The 27,793-nt window shown below is 46.6% G+C and overlaps 1 protein-coding gene across 7 annotated transcripts; it reads right to left on the bottom strand.

Annotated features, from left to right (window-relative positions):
• Positions 1-66: 66 nt before the first annotated feature.
• nup98 (nucleoporin 98 and 96 precursor) lies at positions 67-18,876 on the bottom strand. 7 transcript variants are annotated; one of them, XM_029173585.3, is made up of 36 exons: positions 18,673-18,867; positions 18,264-18,334; positions 17,920-18,049; positions 17,454-17,549; positions 16,865-17,053; positions 16,335-16,474; positions 16,061-16,168; positions 15,697-15,877; positions 15,395-15,561; positions 14,373-14,510; positions 13,995-14,124; positions 13,829-13,921; positions 13,546-13,686; positions 13,180-13,313; positions 12,855-13,042; positions 12,619-12,735; positions 12,102-12,291; positions 11,868-11,964; positions 10,628-10,741; positions 10,389-10,527; positions 10,132-10,309; positions 9,879-10,046; positions 8,708-8,947; positions 8,496-8,628; positions 8,093-8,343; positions 7,834-8,015; positions 6,265-6,512; positions 4,689-4,964; positions 4,311-4,468; positions 3,625-3,765; positions 3,408-3,544; positions 2,991-3,212; positions 2,528-2,769; positions 2,092-2,246; positions 1,691-1,802; positions 67-1,462 (listed from the first exon to the last, which is right to left on the bottom strand). In XM_029173585.3, the coding sequence occupies exons 3-36, from the start codon at positions 17,996-17,998 to the stop codon at positions 1,263-1,265; spliced, it is 5,484 nt and encodes a 1,827-aa protein (XP_029029418.1). In that variant the 5' UTR covers positions 17,999-18,049; positions 18,264-18,334; positions 18,673-18,867; the 3' UTR covers positions 67-1,262. The 7 variants fall into 7 exon arrangements, with proteins under 7 accessions (XP_029029418.1, XP_029029419.1, XP_029029420.1 ...); XM_029173586.3 differs by having other exon boundaries at positions 13,546-13,689; positions 15,395-15,558; XM_029173587.3 differs by having other exon boundaries at positions 15,395-15,558.
• Between the last annotated feature and the right edge of the window lie 8,917 nt (positions 18,877-27,793).

Genomic DNA, 27,793 nt, shown 5'->3' with positions numbered 1-27,793 from the left:
ACAACCTTTACAATGACTTTGAATTTCAGCTTAATATTGTGGTGATTCAAATAAGTAACATAGTAACATGAAATAAATTACTTTATTTCTACTTTATTAAAAATATTTGAACAAATCAGCATGACAGTTCCTCACACACGGAGTTAGTCAAACAATAGAAATGACATATGAAGCATCATGTTTTTTGAGAAACCGCAAACTCAAAAAAAAAAAAAAAACGTAAAACTTGAGAAGAGAAGCAGCAAGAAACTGAAGAAACTGAAAAAGGCTTCACGTTTACCTGGTAACGTGCACAGACACACAAAGAACAATCAAACCAAAGAGAAAAATTTACAAAAATAAGCCTTGAGGCATTTTACACTTCTCCTTGGAGATGTCTGTGCACGTTGAACCAGCTGCTCCTTAGTATTAACACCATTAACCTGTATTCACATATAGACAGTTGAACAGCAACAGAAGGAGCTGGTTCCGCTGCTATACAATGCCCCCGCCACCACAGTCCATTTCTAGGGCTGACATGACTAAAAGGCTTCAGCCATCGGACGATTACAGTTTACAGAAACCAATGAAAATGTTTCAATTACAATTGAGTCTTTATTTTCTGGCAGCTGCTGCTGAAGGGATCTACAAATTTCTAATTTCTGTGGAGGAAGAACATGTTAAAATCTTAAGCACTTAACTAGTTTTGCGCCAATGTTATTTGAACACATTTTGTTAATGCTACGTCACGTTCACAGAATCTTCAGTATGTGGCATTACTAGAGATGAAAACCTCAAATCAATGCTTAGCAGAAACAAAATGATCGTGATCAAATCAGAAACATAGGATTCACCTTCAGAATTTTTGCAGCAGACTCATTTTAAAAGGACATTTTAATGTCGCCTAATTTGATTTATAGAAGATTTTATTGATGTTGGGTGAATGAGTCTGAATGCCCGGTTAAAGACAACTGAAGGGAGTTTGGAAAGATTTTCAATCGAAACAGAAAACAACTGAGTAGATACCGACTGTCTGGTCAGGTGATGACACCTAGTATTAACAATATACTGACAGTAAAATAACAAACAGCAAAGATAAGAAAATATGAAGATGTCCTGCTCTGACGTCTGTTTTTTAAAGAGCTTTCAAACAGAGACATGTCCCTTTACCTTTCTAAACCCGACTGAAGGAGCAGAGACGCTCAGACCATCGTCGTCCTCTGTTAGAAACTGGATAACAGGACTTTGTCTGACAACACGTGGCCTGTTTCTGCTCTGTGCTCTCAATGTCCAGCGATGAGCTGTCGCAGGTACGACTGCGTGAGGCCTCGCAGCTCCTCCAGCGTGTAGTCCTCTGGCATCGGCAGGCGGGTGATGTGCGAGGCCAGCTGTGCCAGCGGGATGCCGAGGGAGTGGGATGCTGCCTCGCCCTGCTGCAGGCTGAGCACCACCCGCAGGATGTTTGAAATGCGCTTCGCCATCTCTGCATGGGGGTGGAGGGCATTGAGGGTTAGTCATGGCATTTTCTCAACAGCTGACTTCACTTGTTAATCCTGCAGCCACTTGTTTTCTCTACAGCAGGACTCTCAGTTAAACAGAAAAGGTCAGTTTGCTCATCTCGCAGCAACCTCATTTGAGTTGAGTGTTGTCACAGTGACTGTGGAAACATTCAACTGAACTGTTTTACAGAAGGGGGCATTTGTGTCCTTACCTGACTGGGCGAGTCGGTCCTTGGCTGTGCTGCAGGGCAGCAGCTCGATTCTGCTGCAGAGAGATGTGACGTCGGTGTAGAGACGCTCCAGCTGGTAGCCAGCGTTTTCCATCTAACAAGGATGAAAGCAAACAGAAAATCCCACCAGCTCCTCTATCGCATTGTTGTTTGCAATACTATATATTTACTACAGTAATGAGGCGTTTCAGTAAAGGAAGAATCACACACTAGTAATTTCTGACAAACACTGAATGCTTCTATACGTGTGGAACAATAAAGTCACCTTTATTATTCTGATTCGTTTTTATGTTTCTGTAGATTTCTGCATCAGATACTCTACTGCATGTAACATGTCTGACTGCAATGAAAAAGTATGTAGCTTTGGTCTTGTTGACCATCACCTGCTGGATTTCCTGCAGCGTCTTTATGACTCGGATGTAGTCTAGGTACACCCTCCCTGCCGTGTCCCAGTCCTGGATGGTGGTGCTGTGTTCAGGGACTGCCAGCCCCTGCAGGAACTCCAGCAGGTAGTCATGGTTGTCGTTGATGATGCAGTCTACAAAGACAACAGTTTATCTGAACACGTGATTGAATCCACAGACCTTTTCACACCAGATGCTTTATTTCTATTTCAAAGCCAATATGATGCAACCTGCACCTTCATAACTGTCTTTTTGGTAACACCAGCGTTTATTTAAAATAAGCATCAATTTGTACTTGGAATTTGATCACAAATACAATTCCTTTGCAGCATTAACATGTTGGACTCTATCAGATATCACAAGACGACCTTTGATAAGTAACTGATACAGACTTGTTTTTGTGTGCAGTCTTTACCAGAGGCCAGGTGCTGGATCAGCAGGCGGTGACACTGGTTCCAGTATCGGGCCCGGTACAGGTGCAGTGCCTCCTGCTGTTTGTTTCCATCTCTGCGGGCTCGCGTGGCCTTAGCCTCATTGATCCACTGCTCTGGGATCAGCAGCCTCTCTGTGAGGAAGCGCTCTCTCTGAACAGTCTCCTCTTCCTCCTGCAGGGGGCAGTGTAGGGTGAGCAACTCCTTCACTGCTCGCTCCCGCTGGCTGACAACATAAAATATACCAGGGTTAAATTCTGAGCACAGGACCTTAAAGAAGCATGAGAACAATACATTTTGTTTCCAATCTCTCCATTTGTAAAAGCTCCATGATTATATATGAAGTTCATCATTTAAAACAGTGAACTGTACATTTACTGTAACACCATTAGTGTTTCATGTTTTCTACTTGATTCAGCTTCATGCAGACACTGTCTGTAAACATACGCATGGTCAGGGATGTGCAGCAAGATGAAGACAGCCATGTGCCACAGGCCAGCACTCTCCAGCTGTGCGGCATAGCTGGCGTGGAGGAGACCCTGCCGGGAGATGCTGAGGTGGGTGTAATGCAGAGCCTGCAGGACGCTCCACAGGTGCCAGCTCAGACGGTGATCCAAACGCTCCCACGTGACCGTCAGTGGGTCCAACAGATGCTGCAGGCTGTAGTGTCTGCAGGAGAGATGGACTAAAAACCTGAACACATCCAGTCTACAGGATGAAGTAACTCCACTCATCCAAGTCACCATTTCACCTGCTCTTATATCCCAACATCACTAAAGCACAGTGTCTGGTCATATATTAGACATTGTTTTGATGAGGCCAAGCTGCTCTGTAATGGCAGGTTTACCGCACCACCCTCTTTACCTGTCACTGTAGAGTTTGAGCAGGTGGAAACAGAGGTCATACAGTGGCTGTTGATCTTTGTCCTCCAGGTCTGGTTGCTCTGCCTCCAGGTATGGAGGCAGAGGGGCACAACTATACTTCCCCACTTCGCCTGAGCCCTGCAGGGTACACACACAAACAACTCACACATCCATCTACTGCACACAGCATTTGAAAGAGTTAAAGAAAAGGAGCTCACCTGGAAGGAGACTTCATATTTGGAGAGGGCATCAGCCACAGAGGCTGTCGGAGGCAACACAAACCAGAGATGGATGGCCAGGCAGCGCTTCCAGTCCAGCTGAGAGCACACGTTTACTGTGGTGTCCGACGACTGCCACACCTGCAGAAAGAGGACCACTACATCAGAAGACCCAGAAGACCCTGGTCCCAGTACCTTCTACAGCTCAGCTTTATCTAGGGTATACAATCACCGTTTAATATTTGAAGTGCTCTTTAAAAGGTCCCTACACATGTAAAATCCACTTTTTAGGCATTCTGGTACATCTCTATGACCCTCTGGTTCATTTTGCCAAACCTGTCCAAGAATGATTTGTGTCATAGTTCAATTATTGCCTACAACAACCTCTGGTCCTGCTCGTTACAACAAGGACACCTGCGGTTTGTAAACCAGTGCAGCAGATATATGAATAAAACTTTTTTTAAACAAAACAGTGGGTGTGGCTTAAACTCGAATGTACTCTATAGTGCAGGAATTACGGTACCTAAACGGTATTTCCAACGCAAACAACTCGACAAAGTGGAGCTACAGCACAGCGTCTACCAGACAGCAATGTGCTTCAACGACACAAAGCGCTAAGCAGCTTCTACCGTGTTACAAGGTTCTGTGTGGGCTCAGGTGCTCAGTGGGTGACAGGTCAAACATACAGGCTTCCTGGCGAGCAGTGCATAGATGCGTAGCCGTTCTTCAGGCAGGTAGCTGTCTGTCTGCATACGGTTCCAGTCTGCCAGCTGAAGGGCCAACAGGTCTCGGCAGGACTGAGAGCCCATGGCCTGGGACAGCAGCAAAGACAGGCGGTGGTCTCCTGGGAACGACAGCAGTAAGATAAAATTGCAGACGTTAATCTGAGAACTGTAGGACCAGTGAACTTTGTAAAGTAAACCCTCTAACTATAAACTAAACCATGTCTGCCCTTTTTTTTTTAGCAAACTCCATCCAGAGTAGCTTCCCCCACAGGTCGATAAAACAGGTCTCCCTGAATGAACATAATTAACTCTTGTCTGCTGCCCCCCTCTCCTCCTCACCTTCCTTTTGTGCAAGGCGACACGCTTCACTGATACGGTTGCCTGTCAAGTAGCTGAATATGGCCTCCGTGTATTGACCCTTCCCTGCTAGAGACACCTCCTCCTCCACCCTGGAGGCGGCACCCTGCGACAGCCAGCCTGAGACCGTTTGCCTCCTCTGCAACTGCTGGTCATAGTCTGTGGGTTGCTCCAGATCCAACTCCTGGTCTGCAGAACCCAACTGACCCCACAGAGCCTCACACAGGGTCCAGACCTCGGCCCAGTGATGAAGGAGGGCTAAAAGTGGAAACAGAGGGATGGTTAGATAAATTAGTTAAGTTTAAAAAGTTGACCAACATTAAAAAGTTGACCAACAGACATTGTTGAGGATCTCACAAAAAAAATAAAAAAATAAAAAAATTAGACTCAGCTGATAAAGACTAATCTGATGTGAAGGAAACAGATAAGAAATCAAAGCAAAAGAATATAGAAAACACACTGTATCAGGAGCTTAACCTCTCAATCAAAGTCCTTGATGTTGTCATGGAGACAAAAGGCGGGAAAATCGGGCTCACTGTGTGTAAACAGAGTTTCCCCCTAATAAACAGGCTTGTTCCAGCTAAACCATAATAGTTATCACAAAAACAACTTCACTTTATAAATCCCAAGGACTCAATGGGCAACCGGTGTGAATTTTATATTTGAGGACTAAAGATTTTGACCACAGTCGCAACTTCAATATGTGTCTCTTTCTGCATTTCTCCCAAACGTCTGGCGCTGTGGAACTAATAAAGCACGGAGAGATCCTAATTTTTCCCTATAGACTCTAATGATCACTTAAAAAATATGAATAATGCCTTTGAGGTCGATAGCAATTAAAATATAGGTCTGAGGGCTTAGCCAGACACATCAGAGAGTTAGCTCAAGCTAACGGTTATTTTGGTTATTGATTAATCTGTTGATTATTTTTTAAATTAATCAGATAAAAAAAAAAAGTAAAACATTTGATGTTTTGCTTATTATAAATCCCTTATCAGGGTTTTTTTAACTAAATTTTAATTTTGACTATAAATCTCAAACAAAACAAAATCCAGCATTTGAATATATATATAAAAAAAAACGTCCATATCCAAAATATATATAAACAAAGCAAGCATAGAGTTTTCTGCAGCAGCTCCATTAACCTGCCTGTGGGAGAAAACCCACAAAGACACGAGAAACGTGTGAACTCCACAGAGACTCCTCGTGGCTCTGAGGCAACGGTGACGACCACTAAAAACCATGTCGTCATATTTTTAATGCTGCTGTTACATTTAGTGTTTGCATCGTTTACGTTGGGCTGTTTTTTGGTGGTGCCGTTCATCACTATGTAGGGAATGAGATGATTGCGCAGTCAGTCGACGCTTGGGACAGAACAAATTAAGTAACAGTAACTTTTAACAGAGCGGCACTTAATGAGATGGATAAACAGCGTTACTGCTGCTACCACCAGTGTTTCATTCCTACGTTCTCCTGTGTCACTGTAGCATTTACAAACCACCAGCTGAACTTTGTATGACTTGCAGGTTATAAGAGAACTTAGGCCCAGCTCACTTACAGTTGGTATCCACCTGCTTCTCCTTCAGCTCACTGATCCACTCTGCATACTCATGCAGTGCTGCCACGCCAGGCTGTGGTTGGACCAGAGGGCAGGCGGAGGCTTCAGGGGTGCTGATGTTGCTGTGCTTCAGGCAGATCTCCAGGGGGCGCTGCAGCACCGATAGGCTCTGCTCAACCTCCTCAGATTTTGAAGGCTCCAGAGCGATGAGCCTCTCCAACACAACCTTATAGGGGCTTTCTCCCAGGCTATAGGGAGGGACAGACAAGTATCACAATGCCAAGTTATGTGAAGAGAAATTTAAAAAAACAAAACTAAACAAAAATACAAACTATTTGCCAAAAAAAACAAACTATTTGGACATTTTAAATTGTAGAACTACCTACAGCAGCTACTTACTTTAACTCCCAACCACAGAAAACAAATAAAAATAGAAAAAGCATTTCAATAAGAAAATGCACAGTGAACGCTCCCATGTTGAATGTATTGAAACGTTGGAGCATTGGAGGAAGCATGCAAAAGGTAATTGCTAAACAATAAAAGGCTCATTCAGTAATCATAACCAGTCAAACGCAGAAAACAATTTGAATTGGTGCATTTATTCTGACAGGATATGGTGGAAGTGTGTGCCTAATTACTAAACTAAAACAATATTGATATGTTTCTTTAGTATAATGAAACATTATTATAGCTGAAAGTTGCTGATACATTAAATATATACCTCAATTTATCTTGAGACATGGGGGGGGTATTAATTATACTGTAAAATATTCTAATAAACTATTTGTAATTAATTGGTTGAAACATTACTGAAATTAGTTGATGAGTTGAGTGTATAGCTGATTGGATCTGAGCTGAATGTGTCCAAGAAAAGCAAAAGCAGTTTGATTTCAATAAAAAAAGTAACATTTTGTTGCAAAGGTCTTTTAAATATTTCCTTTAATTTTTGTTGAAAGTCTTGTCCTAATCAAGTATTGAACCAGGATTTCCAGGTGAAGCTCCGTTCAGCCACACTAGCTGTAGACGTCACTGCTCGGCACAGCACTATACATACTGAGTTATATGATATCACTAAGAAATCTTCAGTTTATCTGGGAAATACATATATTTACATTATGATGTCACCGCATAAAGATGTCTTAGACGGGAATCAGACCCATATCCCCCACTCCAAACTCAAAGCCTTAAGCCATTGAGCCACAGGATATCATAGCTGAAAGAGGATGTAGCTCAAGTATGAAGAATTTAAGTATGTTATAACTTTGATGAATTTAATTTAGCCTTTTGTTCATGTGCGTCTGTAATGTATGAGAGGAATTCTGGAACAGACTCAAGTAAAGGTCTGAGGGCTTAACTAGACATCATTAGAAATTTGTGTTATCACTGATAACACCAATAAAAGGTCCTCTGCAGGTTTAGTAACATTTTTTTCCTTTATAGTCTAAAGTATAAAAGCTTGGAGTGCAAGATACAGACGTTACAAAAGGCTGTAATCAAATACTGACACGTTTAAAAAAAAAAAAAAAATAGATTTAAACTCTACTGGTCATACGGTGATCTGTGACTTACGGTTTGTTCCTGGCAGGTTTTGGCAGAAAGCTGAAGTCGGTCTTGGAGGTTAGGTCTTGTCTTGAAAGTTTGGATGGTAACAAGCTCAGCTGTTGGCCACAGTGTGCCAGTGTCCAGCCGGGACCCCACCCGACTCGAAAGGACCGACCCGCAAACAGCCCGGCGTCCATCAGCAATCCTCCCTACAAAACAACAACATGGCATCAAACGTGAAGATGACTACTCCGATCCTGGATACACAACAAACACCAGAACCAACCTTCCCAAGTGTCACTGACTCTTTCAGGGGGACGGGGCCAACCAGTCGCCGAACTCCAACTGTCCTGATCAAAGGCTCTGGAGCAGGAGGAGGCACAATGAATGAGGAGGGGCTCGGTGCTACCCACTGTAAGGACCGTAGTGGCTCGATCACAGCCGGAGAGGTCCGAGACAGAGGAAGGGGAGCAGGAGGAGAGTCTGACAACTGGGACAGAAGGCCTGAGGTGAAACGAGCCTGAAGGAGACCACCACCTGCACAGAGAGTCCCTTTTACTTCCAATCCAACCTTTTGTTCAGCAGACAATGGTGCGGGTGGCAGCATCTGATCTCTAGTCTTTAGCTCCCTGTGGCTCCACATAAAATAAAGGCTAAGCACTAAGGAGTAGAAAGACTGAGTTCCATACCAAAGGGGCGTCCCTGAGCTCCAGGCACATAAAAGCGAGGAGACGAGGAATCAGTGGAAACCTTCATCATTGCCGGATGCTGAAACATGTCGCCTTCTTCCTCATCTTCAGCAAACAGCGATGCCTTCATGATCTTAGAAATACAAAATGGGAAGACTTAATGGTTTTATTCTGGTGGGTAGACAGAGGACTTACTGTGGCTCTGGCACTACCTGGAGGGTGTGAGGGTTGATCCCTAATGTTGACGCAATATGGCTTGAAGCAGAGATGCCATCATGATCTGCAGAGATCAAACCACCAAGCTTCCCGCTGGCTGTGTCCATGCCTCCCCCCAGGAGGTCGCCTTCCTCCCCTCCTCCCAGCATGCTCTCTGTTGGCAAGGCCTGCGTGATGTCGGCCATGTCGCTGTCCAACTCCACCATGGTGCCAGTGTGATCTTCGACGGCTGAAGGCTAAGGGCACAGACACAATCCAAGTTGGTGACGAAAACATGAATCATCAAAAACATTAAAAAGTCACACATTTACCTAAAGATGCCGTCAGAAGATATTCTTCACAAACACTACAGACTAAAGCTCAAACATCACAATATTTTTATTTCTCTTTCATTAATTGCAATTTAAAAATGAATAGAATTAAGGTCACAGGTTTTAAAGCAGCATCAAGCGTCATCCTGCTGCACTGTCTCATAATGAACTGACACGTAACACTAAGACATGTGATTAGCTGATCTTTCATCCTGTCATTTCTTATGTTAAAAATCATTACACACTTTTGTTTGCTTTGTCACTTAGAAATAAAGCAGCAGCAGACACTCTGTATTCAGAAATGCAGGGCAAAGCCAACGTGCCTTTTACTCTTGACGCCACAACCAGAGGTGAAATTGCAACCAAAACCATGTCTAAAAGAGCCACTTACAAGCCTTAACTCTTAAGCCGAAAACTCAGTTTTACTGGCCAAACATCTAATAATGCGCACAACCAACACAACAAATCAAGACAAGGCAGAATAAAAGTGTTTTCTAGTATATACTGCCCTGCTTAATATTTGAAAATGTTTCAAAATATTTTATTTGTAATTTTATTATTATTATTATTATTCCCTTCACATGTTTGTTGCCTTTTCTGCTTATAGAATTTACACCAACTCTACCACCTGCATATATTCAGGTCTTTCATGTATAAACTTCTGAAAAAAGGTATTTCAAGTTTATATAGGATTAGTAGATCCAGTGAAAAAAGTGTCATCATTTACCAAGGATGTAACCAAAAGGCAGAAAACAAAGTGATTTTATGCTGCCAAAAGAAAACTGCACATAAGCAAGTGAATCATCTCAGGTGTGTCAGAGTAGGAGTAGGGTATGGGAGGCCCAGGCTGCTCTACCTGAGCCTGTGGCACCACCCGTTGCTGTGAAGGGGGAAGTTGCTGCTGCAGCCTGGACGGAGGCGGAGGCAGAGGCATCGTTGACTTCAGCTTCTTGGGGTCCATTTTGGGTGGGAAATCCTCCTCCTCATCGGAGTCCTGGAGGCCATATTTAGAGAAATGGGCCACCTGGGAGGCGGGGTCAGACGACTCATGAGCAAAAGCATCACAACAAGGACTGTAGTAATTTAGCTGCCTGGCATAAACTATAGACCTCAAACACCCAGGAGCCGGTCTCAGGCCTGTACTCCAAGAAACGCGCTCCTTGTTTGCGGGACGCTTTTTCCAGACGTCCCTCGTAGTTCATGTCAGTTAAACGTTCAGGGCTCCTGATCTGAGTGCAGGTTGTCTTATCATTTGGCCAAACGCCATCCAGAGTTACTTCGGCCCGCCTACAAACACACATAAACATGACTGGGTCTGAGGCACGGACGTGGCCACCCAACATTCAGGGAATCTTCCGCTGCTCACCTGTTGAGCCCGTCTCCCTCTGGAGGCTTGTTTTTATCATCTGGATACACAATAACTTCTTTGCGTCTGAAGTGGACAATCGCGTCCAGGTTTAATCCTGTAACGTTTACCTCTCCAGCAAAGAAAATGGAGCCGTAGCCTGCAAGAGCCAATCAGAACAGAGCTTTGGATCAGATGGGCTGTATACCGACAGTTTGATAATAGTCGCTGGTGTCAAACATGATCGGTGTTAAACTTACCTTTTCTGCCAATGGTAAAGTTCTCCACAATACAGTCTCCATTTTCATCTACCATGTCTGCAAGATCTTCCGTTGATGGGATGGTGTAATAACCAACACGGTTAAGTATGATGCCTTAACAAAAAGAAGAACAATGATGTGGGCTTGAAGGAAGTGCACTTGGTGCTCGCTTTGATCACTGTCTTGCCACGTTGTCTTTTCTGTATTTTTCCCTTACCTTCCTATTGCATGTGATTTTTCATAAATGTTCACGAAACAAATAAATTAATAAATAAATCTCTGTGTGGACAACCATGTACCTGAAAGCTTTTCTAACCACAAGCCACGTATCGAGTCAAATTAGGGTCAGATTAGATCTTTGCATGCATAAACTTGTGCATGCGTAACCAGATGAGCATATTTACTTTAACAATGCATTTAAAACAGCCTGATATGTAATGCAGTTGTTAGACAGGCTTGGATTTCAGTGCAGAATCACTGATTCTTGCTGAACAACACCGGTCTACAAGGAGACAGACGCCCAGTCTTAGTACAGAATCTTTCAAGATGTCAACGATACCAAAGACACGGGCAGAAAGCTTGGTCTGAGAAATTGTGATTGTTTATTTAATTTCTAGCATTCACTTTCAACTGTCAGCGGAGGCCTGCACCGCTCTGACTCTGCTTCGCTTCACCCACAGTTTATTTGTGCTGACAGCTGCCAGCAGGTAACGGTCAGTCAGTAAAGGACAAGACGCTCCTGATTGTTCACAAAAAACACGACACAAAACACAAGTTAAACGCTACGCTCCGTCCATAGATTACTCTGTTACGGAGAGCGCACGCGCTAACAGGTAGGTAACGTAAACCAAGGCATTGACAGGGACAGCTAACAGGATGTCACCCAGGTAAAACAACTCATCGGAAGTCGGTCATCAGTTAACATGGTCGCGCATTCATATGGAACACCACTTTACGTGACTTACATGTTAGCGTGCGTTTTCACTGACAGAGTCATCTGTGGATGAAGTGCTTGGTTTACATGCGATAACCCTAACAGGTAGGTAGGTAACAGTAGGCACTTCAGCCACAGATTACTCTGTCGCTAACCGGTGGCTAACGTAAACTGGTGTTCCATATGAAAGTGTGACCATGGATTTGATAGGTGAGTTAACACCTAAAGTACAGCCAATGCTTACTGATCCACAGCCCCCACCTGTGAATAGTTGTGACACTAAACAGTGTAGGGATAATTTCTGACCTGCAGGGTGAGGAGGGTGCTGCTCCTGCTGGTCCTCGTCTTTTTCCTCCTGCAAAGACTCTTCTCCCAAAGACACCGACACGTCATCACTGCTTAGCTAAGGAAACAGTAAAAACCTTAACATTACACAACATGAAACAGTCTGTACAACTTACTAAGATGACTGTTGACACATTCGTAAACATTTCGATGCTTCAAATCAAAACTAAAGATGTGGGATGTGAGGCTACTGACCTCCAGGCCATTCCTTGCAGCTTTGTGCATGTTGAGGTCAGTGATGGTGTCCTGCAGGCTGGGCTGGGCACGGCCCTGCGGGATCGGTTTGGCAATGGGGTTAACGTAGAACTGGGTGACCTCAGGGTCGTCGTCAGCTCGACTGCTGGGACCTGCCAGTTCCCTCATCTCCCCCTCATGCTGCACAAGGCTGCACCATCCACAGCATGACACACACACGACACGCACACCACGACACACACACGTTACTTCAAGCCCATCAAAACTGGATATTGCAGTACCCAACTCGTGTAACACGTTTTTCTAAAAAGGATAATGTGGTGTGATAAAAAGACAAATGTGGTTGCACTGACGCTACGACAAGCAATGTTTCACTAACTTCTAAGTTATGTTGGGTATCTTGCCAGAGCTTCACAATAAAACATACAAGTTGGCCTATGAAGACCTGAATGTGGTATGGCCACTGGTTTGTCATTTCTGCTACAGGATGAAAGAAGACTAAAGAAGTACGTTGAACCTGTGTCCGTTGGGTGGATATTCAGATGCTGATGTGAACTCGTCAGTCTCTTTGTTGCCTGGACTATTGTACTGACTGCTGTTCAGGTTCTTCAGCACAAGTTTCTTGATGCTCTTTCTGTGGGCACACATATAGAATACAAGTATGACAATTGTTATTTAAGAGTAAGTCTTTATTAGCAGAAACTCTGCTGATATCATTACCATGACGACAGAAGGCACTAAGCTGATGCTGACCTCGGTACAAAGGCTCCATTAGTGAGCGATGGCTCGTCATCGTCCAGCCCATCAAACAGCTGTGACTTGGAGGAACCAGATGATGTCAGCGCTTTGGGTCGAACTCTGGTGGCAGGTCGAGGTGTCAGCTTGTAATGGGTGGGTGTGGTCAGAGCCTTCTGGGCAGTTGGATTGGTTGGTTTAAGGCGCTATTAAAAGACAGGAGATTGTTGGTTACACAATGTTCGCAAAGCAAAAAATATGAAGCACAACAAAGATCACAAGAACAGATGACAAAGACAAAGTCCAACAAAACCATTAACTGATCAACTCCTGCTGCTCTCACCTCTTCCTTTTTCTTGGGGTCCGACAGCGGGTTTCTGAACAGTGGCGAATCTCCATACGGTGAATATGCCAGGACGCTGAGCTGCTGCTGGAGCACAGCTTGTTGAGCTGCTGCAGCATTCGGATCCGTGAGAGCTGAAAGATGACAATCAAACCTTTACCGATGCATCAGAGGTCAAATTTTCCAGCAATACTGACACCAGCAAAAATAAAGCCAAGACAGAGAAGCAGTTTGGTTTGGTCAGAGAATCAATAGAATATTGTTATATTTCTACCCTCAGTTTCCAAGTGAGAACATTCAACCAATGAACAAAACATTCTGAACTTTACTGATCTGATTTCAGAACATCCATCTGCAGCTGCTCACCAACAGGCTGCTGTAGAGCTCCAAAACCCAGGGTATTTGTTCCACTGTTGAATCCACTTGTCCCAAACGTTCCCATTGTTCCCAGTGTGGTGCCCAGTTTGTTCTGGTTATTACCAAACAGAGAGGTCTGTCCTGTGCCCACTGCTGAACAGACACAGGGCTCTCTTAAAACACCGATATGGACAGCCTTTCATAAATACTCAGGTAAAAACATTCTTCAGATCCTGACCAAAGTTTAATGCCTTTAACGTTTTTTTTAAAAGTAATTCTTCTCTTCCATTACCTGTTCCAAAGCTGGTTCCCAATCCAGTTCCGATCCCTCCAGTGGTGGGCTTGTTCCCAAAGAGACCTCCACCTGCAGGGTTTGCGCCAAAGCCTGCACCAAGTCAATGTTAAAAATCAGTTAGATGCTACTGGTTAACTGTGATTCATCTCATTGGTGGACTTACCAAAGGTGGAGGTGTTTGTTCCAGTTCCGAGAGTGAGGGCAGGCTTGTTGCCAAACAACCCAGTGCCAAAAGACGGGGCACTGGTAGTGGTGGTGCCAAACCCGGTCGTCTTATTCCCAAACAAGCTTTGCTATTTGAATCCATCAAACAGTAAAATCAATCAATTCATAACAACACGCTCATTTAACAGTTTTCTCTCGCTTCCCAGTAGTAGAAGATCAATGAGCTGCATTTATTATGAAGCTCAATACCTTTATTAAGACTTTGAGACATTTAACTGCCCCCTTTTAACTATGTGGTCTTGTTTTGTGTGTAATTATGTTGTCATAATTACAAAGAGCGCTTTATTATTGTGAAAGAAATACTTTAACAATGTACCTGTGTGCCAACGTTTCCAAATCCGGTGCTGGGTTGGCCAAACAGCCCAGGGCCTGTCCCAAAGCCAGTGGCAGTGCTGGTTTGAGAAGCGCCAAACAAGCCACCCGACTGAGACGCTGCTGTGTTCCCAAACAACCCCTATGGATAAGAAGAGAAAAGTGTGAACTAAGTAAATTACACACACTAAAATTAACTTGATAACTCGTCACCCCTCACAAAACGCGCCGGCAGGTTTGAGAACTTATCCTGCAGCGAATACATAACCTAGCAACAAAGGCTATACCCTGATACAAAGCTGAACTTGGGAATCAGATTCTACGGCTGATTAAATAAATTAAAGTGTACAGCAGCATACCACAAAAGTAATTAACCAATAAAGTCGTGGTCAGTGTCAAAATTAAACAGCCTCACAACACAACTGACAGCCCTTTTCTACTCGACGTCTTTCAAGGTGGCAATTATTTTGGCTTTTGTTAAGCGCAGCAACTCCTACGTGGTTTACGTTTAAGCATAAGTGAAACGTCTTTACAATGTCTTTCGCTGAACTTGTCATTTATTTAACGCAGAAAGAACAATCCATTCCGTCGGCTCTGTCCATCTGAATCTGCAAGTCAATCGCATACAGATGCTTGCTTAAAAAAAAAGCTGTAACGTAACACTGGTAGCAAGAGTACACTGAAGAGTCTCAATGCTAACGCACAGCAATAACTAAGGGCGGATATAACATACAGCTTTTAGTCAGAGCTGCACCGTGTAAACATCACGGCCGTGTTCGGCAGCATGAAGCTCGTGAGCCAGTAAATTCGCTATGGCAGTCTCACGGAGATGCAGCTAAATGAAATAGGGCCCCATGAGGGGTCTATGGTGTCCTTTAGACCATCTATTACATGGTTAATTACAACCATTTTAATTTGAGTATTGGTAATTGGCTCCTATTGCACAAGTTTAAATGGTCAGGGTTGAAATGTTTTCACAAACCCACTTTAGTAACAAACAAATCTGGAAAACCCCAAGGTTCTCACCATGCTGCTGGTGCTGGCCTGCCCCATAGTGTTAGTGTTCCCAAAGGAGAAGCCAGTGCTCTGCGTGGTGGTTGTCTGGCCGAAAGGCTTGAAGAGGCTGCTGGCTTGTGGCTGGTTCGCTTGACCAAACAGGCCTCCTGTGGTAGCACCGAAACCACTAGTAGCTGCTGCAGAGAGCATTAACATTACGTTACCTGGCAAACTGAGATCCAGACCTCTCACCTTTAGCTCATAATACTAAGAAGAATCTTTAGAAACTAAGGAGTAACTTCAGTCTAAATGAGACTGTCATTAACACTCACCTGGTCCGAAGGAACTCTTTGCCTGTCCAAACGAGAAGCTGGCATTGGGGGCAGAGGAGCCGAACAGGCCAGTGGTGGCGCTGGATGTGGCTGTGGTTGATCCAAACAAACCCCCTGCCCCTGCAGCCATCGGGTTGGTTGGGCCTTTCCTGCCTGCCTGGTAGTCCTCAAGCCTCAGTTCCTACAGAGAAACGCCAGAGAAAAGGGGAAAAAAAGACAAAAACGGTATCAGCAAGCTTTTACATAAAACTAAACAAAAAGACACTGAATTAGTCCACTCACTATTGGCATATTTGTTCAGACTTTCAATACACTGCAACTACTGTGCAAATAAGCAGCCGACTACTTATATGATAGCCCTCACCTCCAGTGATTTGTTCTCATACTCCTTCATGGCTGTGATGCACTGATGTTTGGTGTTGATGCTTGTGGTCACGCCAGCTTTCACCATGGTATCATTTCCTGTTGGAGGCTTAAATAGGAACAAAAATTTGTAACACGTACCAACCATTAAAGCAAACACCAAGAACCACGAGAACACGACCCCATGTGAACACATTGTTAAATATGTCATATAGAGTCAGAACACACTAAAGAAGTAATTTCATTCTCAGAGGTGTGTTCAGTGATACACTCACGTTAAACTTTACAGTAGTTCCTGGCTGCTGTGTGGTGGAGAACCCAGCGCCTCCAAACAGAGATGTTGTTGCACCAAAAGGGTTTGAGGTGGTGTTTGTTGAGCCAAACAAGCCACCACTACTGGTGCTCGTACCAAAGCCTGGAGGACACGACAGCAGCAGTCCCACATTGTATTAAACAAAGCAAAATGACAACACCACAGAACAATTTGTAAAACAAACTTCGTTTTCACGATGGTTGAAGTCTTTCTGCATTTCTCTAAAGGCAAATGAGTAACTCATTTTTTCACTTTGACTCAGTGCTGTTCAAGATTGCTATAATTTTGCTTAAAATCAAATGGTATTTCAATGTTTTCAAACATCCAACGTTTGTAGTTCTGCCATCTTTTCAAATTTGAGTGAAACTGCTCATTAACGTTAGTGTTAATGTAAGTCCAACTTGCTTCCAATACCACTGCCTAATTTATTACTAGTGTTAATAAACAGTAATTTTAATCTGATGAAAAAGACAGAAAGGACCAAGTTCTTACTGCCAAAAGATGTGGGTTTGTTGGCACCAAAGGCATTGTTCTGCTGGGAGAAGAGTCCGCCACTGGTTCCTGTGCCAGAGTTGCCAAACAAGCTGGTAGAAGTGCTGTTCGCAGCCCCAAAACCAAAGCCGGTGCTTGAGGAGGAAGCAGCAGCTGGCTGACTAAACGTATTGGAGCCAAACAGTCCACCTACAGGAAGAGAAAAACAATAGATTAGTATGTATTGCCATTTACTAATCTTTAATCTTTTTTCCCCACATGTATTTTTTTGACCAATGTATTTGTAGCAACAAGTTCATTGAATATACTTGATAAAATGGTTTTAAAAAGAATACCAAAGCAATTAAAAAAAGGAGGATGGACAGCTTGTTTTGTTGGGCCTGAGGTGGGCTGTTGTCACACACACAGGTGACGCTTCACCTTCCATCTGAAAGGCTTTGTTAGTTCTGACCGACTGTTTTCTTTCAAAGTCCAGTTGCCTAAACAGCTGCTCTGAATTGACAAGCACGAGACTGAGACCTCTTAAACACCTGCTGCTGTTTACTGGCAAGGAATGAATGAGACCAATGAGATGAAAAGTCAGACAAACCAGGTTTATTCTGTGTAGAGCCAAACAGTCCTCCAGTGTTGGGGGCCGCCCCAAATGTGGAAGTTCCAAAGCCTCCTGTTGTCCCAAAACCTGTGTCTGCACAAACATTCACATGGACAGTTTCTGTGGTCTGAATTGTCATATCACCAACTACAACTTCAAGTATCAAGACAAAGGAACAAAATACAAAACTGCAACTCTTTTTCTTTTTTTACCCCAACATTTATCATACCATTTAAGACCTAATCATGTTGGCCCCATTTGCCAATTAAGATTTTTAGTTAAAACAGAAGAGTTGAAACAGTCACTAGCAGTATGTGTTAGATTTATGCAATTTGAACATGTGCTGATGTGTATCTATGACTAAAAGAAAAGAACCTTGTACCAGCTCAGATTTTGCTCCACTGGTGCGACTGTAGGGTTGTATGTTTTAAGTTTAGATAAGTCGGTAAAAGCAGCAACTTACTCTGCTGTCCAAAGGTTGACGCGGCGCCAAACCCTCCTGTCCCTCCACCGAAGGGAGTACCAAATGACTTGTTGAACATTGTGGGCTAGCAGGGCTGCATAGGTCTTCTGTTGGCAGACAAACAAGGCCTCTAAAAACATCAAAACCAAGTTGTAGTTAGACACCAGGCATATTATCAGCACGACCCAAGGTTTGACAAATAATTCCGAAATGTTATTACTCAATTAGTTATTTAGCTGAGCCTTACGTGACTGTGTGACGTAAAGTAACTGCAGGGGACAACACTAGCAGACTGTCATTCCACGTGCAGCTAGCCGGCTGTGTCACACCTTTATCACACTTACTTTGTAGAAGTAGTGGACGTACCGGGTCCACTAGTTCGGTGGGTTTAAACCACTTAGGAACCGAGTCTGTCCTGTAACAAGTCAGAGCCAGATAGGATCAGTTACAAACCAAAAATAGCAAATATCAAAATTCCGCTTTGGCTAACAGCGAGTTAGCTCTGGAAAGTCACCACACAAACAAAATCCTAAGCAACTCAACCGTCTCTAACTAAAAGACAGAGTTGTGAATCGGCTAAACGATCTCAATGGTTGAGCATCAACCGCCCAGCGGAAAGTTTACTATGTGCGTCAAGTTAACGTTAGCAGGCCAACACCACCGCTAACCGTTAGCTTAGCTGGCGTTAGCTTAGCTGGCATTAGCACAACAACAGCAAAACAGGCGAATAACAGTTGTTCCACTGATAGCTACCTTTAATAGCGCCGGTGTTTATCTGCACTTTGAGCTGTTACTCCCACAGTCTTAAGTCGCTGAAATTCAAACTGCTCAACAACAAAATGTGATTATCTGAACATCAGCAAAGCCGGATAGCTTTGTATCTACGAGGAGGGAAACGGTGAGCAGTCTGCGTCGTTGCGCACTTTCATACGTCACACGTCATCAGGACGTCAAAGCGACCGTCAGGAAATTTCAGCCTGTTGGTTACGGAAAAACAAAACGTAAAAGAAATATATTAAACAAACACGAGACAGGACAGTGTGAATGTGGAGCAGGGGAAACATTAGTATTAGTAGTATTCTGTAGCACAGGCAGAGGATGACGAAACAGCTGAGAGAAAAGGAAACAGAGGATGATAATGAAATAATGTGTGTGCGTGTATATTGTATGTACCACTCTATTCTCACCCCACGCGGGTGGTCTCATCCACTTTCCAAGCTCGGGTCCTCTACCAGAGGCCAGGGAGCTTGAGGGTTCTGCGCAGTATCCTTGCTGTTCCTAGGACTGCACTTTTCTGGACTGAGATTTCGGATGTTTTTCCAGGGATCTGTTGTAGCCACTCCTCCAGTTTGGGGGTCACTGCCCCCAGTGCTCCGATCACCACAGGCACCACTGTGGCCTTCACCTTCCAAGCCTTCTCCAGTTCTTCTCTGAGCCCTTGGTATTTCTCTAGTTTCTCATGTTCCTTTTTCCTGATGTTGCCATCGCTTGGTATTGCCACATCCACCACTACGGCTTTCCTCTGCTCTTTGTCCACCACCACAATGTCTGGTTGGTTCGCCATTACCATGCTGTAGCATTGTTGTTGTACCTCGTCAATCTCAAGTTGTGATAGCAGTTCCGTTTGTGGATGTTGGAACACTGAGCTACTAGTTGCTTCGCCGTCAGCCTTGAATGTGGGTTTCTCCATTCCCATTCCCCGCACATTCTATTCATGTAACCCCTCTGACTAGGGTTACTTGAGTAGTAGCATTCCAACAGAGCCTTGTTCTTGCATCTTAGCCATTTCTTTCTTGTTCCAGTAGCCCACTTCTCGCCAAGGTGCTCTGGTTCCCCAGCACCTGACGCAGACCTTGTTAGACCGGGACGTCTCGCCCGGTCGCCCGTCCCGCCCGACGTCTCGCCCGTCTCGACGTCTATATATATATATATATATATATATATATATATATATATAGACGAAAAATCTGTCACTCACGATAAAGGTGAGAAACTCCACTAGACATGAAAGCTGGGATCAACATATGGGACTGCACATAAATATATATATATATATATATATATATATATATATATATATATATATATATATATATATATATATATATATATATATATATATATATATATATATATATATATATATATATACACACACTCTCTATTCTCACCCTCAGCGGGTGGTCTCATCCACTTTCCAAGCTCGGGTCCTCTACCAGAGGCCAGGGAGCTTGAGGGTTCTGCGCAGTATCTTTGCTGTTCCTAGGACTGCACTTTTCTGGACTGAGATTTCGGATGTTTTTCCAGGGATCTGTCGTAGCCACTCCTCCAGTTTGGGGGTCACAGCCCCTAGTGCTCCGATCACCACAGGCACCACTGTGGCCTTCACCTTCCAAGCCTTCTCCAGTTCTTCTCTGAGCCCTTGGTATTTCTCTAGTTTCTCATGTTCCTTTTTCCTGATGTTGCCATCGCTTGGTATTGCCACATCCACCACTACAGCTTTCCTCTGCTCTTTATCCACCACCACAATGTCTGGTTGGTTCGCCATTACCATTCTGTCAGTCTGGATCTGGAAGTCCCACAGGATCTTGGCTCGCTCGTTCTCTACCACCTTGGGAGGTGTTTCCCACTTTGACCTTGGGGTTTCCAGTCCATACTCCGCGCAGATGTTCCTGTATACTATGCCAGCCACTTGGTTATGGCGTTCCATGTATGCTTTGCCTGCCAGCATCTTACACCCTGCAGTTATGTGCTGGACCGTCTCTGGGGCCTCTTTGCACAGTCTACACCTTGGGTCTTGTCTGGTGTGGTAGATCTGGGCCTCTATGGCTCTGGTGCTCAGGGCCTGCTCCTGTGCAGCCAGGATGAGTGCCTCTGTGCTGTCCTTCAGCCCAGCCCTTTCAAGCCATTGGTAGGATTTGTTGAGATCAGCCACTTCAGTTATGTTCCGGTGGTACATCCCGTGCAAGGGCTTGTCCTCCCATGATGGTCCCTCTTCCAGCATCTCATCCTCTGTTCTCCACTGCCTGAGACATTCACTCAGCACGTCATCTGTTGGGGCCTTATCCTTGATGTACTTATGGATCTTGGATGTTTCATCCTGGATAGTGGCTCTCACGCTCACTAGTCCTCGGCCTCCTTCCTTGCGGCTAGCGTACAGTCTCAGGGTGCTGGATTTGGGGTGGAACCCTCCATGCATGGTGAGGAGCTTTCGTGTCTTAACATCTGTGGTCTGTATCTCTTCCTTTGGCCACCTTATTATTCCTGCAGGGTATCTGATCACTGGCAGAGCGTAGCTGTTTATTGCCCGGGATTTGTTCTTGCCATTGAGCTGGCTTCTTAGGACTTGCCTTACTCGTTGGAGGTATTTGGCTGTTGCCGCATTCCTTGTTGCCTGTTCAAGGTTGCCGTTTGCCTGTGGTATTCCAAGGTACTTGTAATTGTCCTCAATGTCTGCTATTGTTCCTTCTGGGAGTGAGACCCCTTCTGTGTGGATTACCTTGCCTCTCTTTGTCACCATCCTCCCACATTTCTCGAGTCCGAATGACATCCCGATGTCTGAGCTGTAGATCCTGGTGGTGTGGATCAGCGAGTCGATGTCTCGCTCACTCTTGGCGTACAGCTTGATGTCATCCATGTAGAGGAGGTGACTTATGGTGGCCCCGTTCCGGAGTCGGTATCCATAGCCAGTCTTGTTTATTATTTGGCTGAGGGGGTTCAGACCTATGCAGAACAGCAGTGGGGACAGTGCATCTCCTTGGTATATGCCACATTTGATGGATACTTGGGCAAGTGGCTTCCCATTTGCTTCAAGGGTGGTTCTCCACAACCTCATCGAGTTTGCAATGAAGGCCCTTAGAGTTCTGTTGATGTTGTACAGCTCCAAGCATTCAGTGATCCATGTGTGTGGCATTGAGTCATAGGCTTTCTTGTAGTCGATCCAGGCTGTGCACAGGTTGGTGTGTCGCATTCTGCAGTCTTGGGCGACTGTTCTGTCTACCAGGAGTTGGTGTTTGGCTCCTCTGGTATCCTTACCAATGCCCTTCTGTGCTTCGCTCATGTATTGACCCATGTGCCCATTTATCTTAGCTGCGATGATGCCTGACATGAGCTTCCATGTTGTGGAGAGGCAGTGTGGGTGCAGTCCCATCCCATATATATATATAGACGTCGAGACGGGCGAGACGTCGGGCGGGACGGGCGACCGGGCGAGACGTCCCGGTCTAACAAGGTCTGCGTCAGGTGCTGGGGAACCAGAGCACCTTGGCGAGAAGTGGGCTACTGGAACAAGAAAGAAATGGCTAAGATGCAAGAACAAGGCTCTGTTGGAATGCTACTACTCAAGTAACCCTAGTCAGAGGGGTTACATGAATAGAATGTGGGGGGAATGGGAATGGAGAAACCCACATTCAAGGCTGACGGCGAAGCAACTAGTAGCTCAGTGTTCCAACATCCACAAACGGAACTGCTATCACAACTTGAGATTGACGAGGTACAACAACAATGCTACAGCATGGTAATGGCGAACCAACCAGACATTGTGGTGGTGGATAAGGAGCAGAGGAAAGCCGTAGTGGTGGATGTGGCAATACCAAGCGATGGCAACATCAGGAAAAAGGAACATGAGAAACTAGAGAAATACCAAGGGCTCAGAGAAGAACTGGAGAAGGCTTGGAAGGTGAAGGCCACAGTGGTGCCTGTGGTGATTGGAGCACTAGGGGCTGTGACCCCCAAACTGGAGGAGTGGCTACAACAGATCCCTGGAATAACATCCGACATCTCAGTCCAGAAAAGTGCAGTCCTAGGAACAGCAAGGATACTGCGCAGAACCCTCAAGGTCCCTGGCCTCTGGTAGAGGACCCGAGCTTGGAAAGTGGATGAGACCACCCGCGTGGGGTGAGAAGGGAGTTTTTTTTTTATATATATTTATAGGAGGAAGCTGTCTAGGTAAGACAGATGAGTGAATCAGAGGAGGTTAGCTCCGTGGTATAACTCAGACATCCGCAGTCTAAAGCAAAGGACTAGACAACTAGAAAGACAGTGGCGTTCCAACAAAATAAATGTAAACTGCATTGCATGGAAGGACAGTCTAATGAAATATAAAAAAGCACTTTGTGCTGCTAGAAAAACATATTATTCTTCCCTAATTGATGAAAACAAAAACAACCCCAGGTTTCTTTTCAGCACTGTAGCCAGGCTGACAAAGAGTCATAGCTGTATTGAGTCTACTATCCCCTTAAATCTCAGCAGCAATGACTTTATGAACTACTTTACTAATAAAATTATCATCATTAGAAAAAACATTCAGCAGCGACTTCTTCCAAATGACAGAAAGCACTGTCTAGATCCATCAACTTTAAATTTATTAAATCCTCTGTCTTACCTAGACAGCTTCTCCCCTATAACGCATATGGAGTTAACCTCAATAATTAACTCTTCCAAGTCGTCCACTTGTCTTTTAGATCCAATCCCAACCAGATTACTCAAAGAAGTTCTACCTTTAATCAGCTCATCCATATTAAATCAAATCAACCAATCTTTACAACTAGGCTATGTACCACAGGCTTTTAAGGTGGCTGTGGTCAAACCTCTATTGAAAAAACCAACCCTTGACCCTGGACAACTAGCCAACTATAGGCCCATTTCAAATTTACCCTTTATTTCCAAGATTCTGGAAAAAATCGTGGCTAAACAATTATCTGACCACCTTAGTGGGAATAACCTGTATGAAGATTTTCAGTCAGGATTTAGAAAACATCATTGTCACGATCCGGGTTTTGTTCTTGTCACAGCTGTCCCTGCTTCACCTGGTCGTTATCCACACCTGCACTGTATCAGTAATCAAGTCACGTGTATTTAACCACCACCTGCGCCGAGCTTCCCAGCGACCTACGCGTTTATTTTCAAATCCTCGCGGAGGATTACCGACGGGCGATTAACCCGAAGAACCAGCGCAGCGCCGTGGAGGTGGCGATATTGACGCTGGAGTACGATGACAGCGCGTTAGAGCGCCCCAGTGTTCGTCGCCTCTATGAGCGGCTGTGCGCGAGGTTCGAGGAGCTAAGCGACGCGCTCCGCACCACGCCAGCGCCGGTCGCACCGCCGAGGGTTTCGGTTTCCTCCTCCCAGCCCCGTCGGACCGTCACGATTGCACCAGCCTGCCCAGCCCCACGTTTGCTCCGCTGGGAGGATTTCCTGCACTCGTGCGGTCCCCTGTCTCCGTGGTCTCCAGCTCAGCCGCGTTCCGTTCAGTCTCCAGTCCAGCCGCGTTCCGTTCAGTCTCCAGTCCAGCCGCGAGCTGTTCAGTCTCCAGTCCAGCCGCGAGCTGTTCAGTCTCCAGTCCAGCCGCGAGCTGTTCAGTCTCCAGTCCAGCCGCGAGCTGTTCAGTCTCCAGTCCCGGTTCCAGTTCAGTCGAGTCCAGTCCCGGTTCCAGTTCAGTCGAGCCCAGTCCCGGTTCCAGTTCAGTCGAGCCCAGTCCCGGTTCCAGTTCAGTCGAGCCCAGTCCCGGTTGCCGTCCAGTCGAGCCCAGTCCAGGTCTCAGTCCAGTCGAGCCCAGTCCAGGTCTCAGTCCAGTCGAGCCCAGTACAGGTCCCAGCCCAGTCGAGCCCAGTTCAGGTTCCAGCCCAGTCGAGCCCAGTTCAGGTTCCAGCCCAGTCGAGCCCAGTCCAGTCGAGCCCAGTCCAGTCGAGCCCAGTCCAGTCGAGCCCAGTCCCAGTTCAGTCGAGCCCAGTCCCAGTTCAGTCGAGCCCAGTCCCAGTTCAGTCGAGCCCTGTCCCAGTTCAGTCGAGCTCTGTCCCAGTTCAGTCGAGCCCAGTCCCAGTTCAGTCGAGCTCTGTCCCAGTTCAGTCGAGCTCTGTCCCAGTTCAGTCGAGCTCTGTCCCAGATCAGTCCAGTCACGCTCCTGTCCCAGTTCAGTCCAGTCACGCTCCTGTCCCAGTTCAGTCCAGTCACGCGCAGGTCTTATCCCAGTCAGAGGACTCCACCTGTCGAACGGGTGCTGTGCACACCCGATCAGGCCCGACGTCTCCTCCGTCGAGCTCGGCAGCTGTAAGCAGTCATGCCGGCTCCGGAGGGGACGCCGTCCCAGTTCCTGTCGGCCATGTTGCGGCCGTTCCTGTCGGCCATGTTGCGGCCGTTCCAGTCCCCGTTCCTGTTCCTGTCGGCCATGTTGCGGCCGTTCCAGTCGGCCATGTTGCGGCCGTTCCAGTCCCCGTTCCTGTTCCTGTCGGCCATGTTGCGGCCGTTCCAGTCGGCCATGTTGAGGCCGTTCCAGATCCAGTTCTTGTCCCTGTCGGCCATGTTGAAGCCGTTCTTGTCCCTGTCGGCCATGTTGGGGCCGTTCCAGTTCCTGTCGGCCAAGTAGATGCCGTTCCAGTTCCTGTTCCTGTCGGCCAAGTAGATGCCGTTCCGGTCCCTGTCGGCCAAGTAGATGCCGTTCCGGTCCCTGTCGGCCAAGTAGATGCCGTTCCGGTCCCTGTCGGCCAAGTAGATGCCGTTCCGGTCCCTGTCGGCCAAGTAGATGCCGTTCCGGCGCCTGCTGCAGCTCCTGCGGACCTCCAGGAGGAGGCGGCGCCAGCTGCAGCTCCTGCGGACCTCCAGGAGGAGGCGGCGCCAGCTGCAGCTCCTGCGGACCTCCAGGAGGAGGTCGCGCCAGCTGCAGCTCCTGCGGACCTCCAGGAGGAGGTCGCGCCAGCTGCAGCTCCTGCGGACCTCCAGGAGGAGGTCGCGCCAGCTGCAGCTCCTGCGGACCTCCAGGAGAGGGTCGCGCCAGCGGCAGCTCCGGCGGACCTCCAGGAGGGGGTCGCGCCAGCGGCAGCTCCGGCGGACCTCCAGGAGGGGGTCGCGCCAGCGGCAGCTCCGGCGGACCTCCAGGAGGGGGTCGCGCCCGCGCAGTCCCGAGGACATCCAGGAGGGGGTCGCGCCCGTCGCCTAGTCCCGGCGGACCTCCAGGAGGGGGTCGCGCCCGTCGCAAGTCCCGGCGGACCTCCAGGAGGGGGTCGCGCCCGTCGCAGTCCCGGCGGACCTCCAGGAGGGGGTCGCGCCCGTCGCAGTCCCGGCGGACCCCCAGGAGGGGGTCGCGCCCGTCGCAGTCCCGGCGGACCTCCAGGAGGGGGTCGCGCCCGTCGCAGTTCTGGCCGCACCTGCATCGGTTCCTGGCGGCTCGGCTCCGGCCGCACCTGCATCGGTTCCTGGCGGCTCGGCTCCACGTCTGTCTTCGTCTCTGCCTCTGCTGCTGGACGGGTGGCCTCGCCCTCGGCGCAGCATGCTGCTTGGATGGCGCTGCCTCCTGCGGCGCCGTCCGCCTCGACTCCTCAACCTCCTAGATCAGCATCCGCCAGGAGGACATCGCCATTCGGGGGGGTCCCCGTGGACGCTGGCCAAGCCCAAGGGCACTGGGTGTGCCCCTCTGCCTCAGCAGCGGCTGGGCAGGATCTCGCCGCGTCTCCACCCGCCTTAAGAGGGAGCGGCGAGACGTCGTTGTTGTTTTCCTGGTCATGGACTCTGTTCTTGTTTCATGGACATTCGTGTTGTCTTCTTGATTTTGGGACTCTGTCTTGTTTTGTTTTTCTGTTAGGTTCTCTGGTTTGGCGTGTTTGGGCGTGAGTTTTGTTTTATGGGGGTTCCCGTTTTGCCCTCCCCCGGTCCGCCCTCCGCCCGCCCTGTCCGTGTTCTGTGCGGGTTGTCTTTGGTTCTGTCCCTCCGCCGGTCCTCCCTCCGCCCGCCCTGCTCGGGTTTGTTGTTTTTTTTTTGGTCGTCTGGAATCCGCCCTTGAGAGGGGGGTACTGTCACGATCCGGGTTTTGTTCTTGTCACAGCTGTCCCTGCTTCACCTGGTCGTTATCCACACCTGCACTGTATCAGTAATCAAGTCACGTGTATTTAACCACCACCAGTGTCCTCAGTCCCTTGCCAGATCGTTATTTGTGTGTTTACCGTTGTTCCCAGTTCGCTGTTCCTGTCCGGCCGTGTTTTGTGTACCCCGTTCTCTGCTCTGCACGTTACCGAACTCGTTTGCCTGCCTGACCACGATTCTCCGCCTGACGAATTGGTGCTGTATGCTGGATTTCGTGTATGAACCTTGCCTGTTCCTGACGCTGCCTCTGCCTAAAACCTGGAATAAACCACCGTCTGATCACCGTCAACCTGTGTTTGGCTGTGCATTTGGGTCCTCATCCGAGCGTTCCTTGACAATCATAGCACAGAAACAGCTCTGGTTAGAGTCACTAATGATCTTCTATTAGCTTCGGATAATGGTCTAGTTTCTGTCCTTGTCCTGTTAGATCTTAGTGCTGCATTTGATACAATTGATCATCACATTCTATTACAGACACTAGAACATAGAATCGGGATTAATGGAACAGCATTGGGATGGTTTAAATCCTATTTGTTGAACAGATTCCAGTTTGTTCATGTTAATGATAAATTCTCCACACGCACAAGGATTAGCTATGGAGTTCCACAGGGTTCTGTGCTGGGTCCAATTCTGTTTAGCTTATACATGTCTCCTCTAGGTGAGATTATTAGAAAGCATTCTATTAATTTTCATTTTTACGCAGATGATACTCAGCTATACATGTCCTTGGAACCAAATGAAACAGATCAACTAGTCAAAATTCAGGGTTGTTTAAAAGACATCAAATCCTGGATGTCCCAAAACTTCCTTCAACTAAACTCAGATAAAACCGAGATTCTTATTGTTGGGCCTAAAAATCTGAGAGCGACACTATTGAGTCAGATAGCCACCCTGGATGGCATAACATTAGCTTCAGATTCTACTGTGAGGAACCTTGGTGTCATGTTTGACCAGGATCTCTCTTTTACATCATACATTAAACAAATCTCCAGAACCGCCTACTTCCACCTTAGAAATATAG

Source organism: Betta splendens, chromosome 14, assembly GCF_900634795.4.
Source record: "Betta splendens chromosome 14, fBetSpl5.4, whole genome shotgun sequence".
Taxonomy (NCBI): Eukaryota; Metazoa; Chordata; class Actinopteri; order Anabantiformes; family Osphronemidae; genus Betta; species Betta splendens.
The sequence above is the reverse complement of the archived record's forward strand: the minus strand, read 5'-3'. Positions and strand labels throughout refer to the sequence as shown.

Excerpts from the sequence above, each read along its gene's own strand:
- nup98 (XM_029173583.3), bottom strand. The coding sequence starts at position 17,998 with ATGTTCAACAAGTCATTTGGTACTCCCTTCGGTGGAGGGACAGGAGGG. Across the intron at positions 17,054-17,453 it reads CTCTACACAGAATAAACCTG|GTGGACTGTTTGGCTCCAAT; the intron begins GTTTGTCTGACT and ends CTCTTCCTGTAG. Across the intron at positions 11,965-12,101 it reads CTGCAAGGAATGGCCTGGAG|CTAAGCAGTGATGACGTGTC; the intron begins GTCAGTAGCCTC and ends CTGTTTCCTTAG.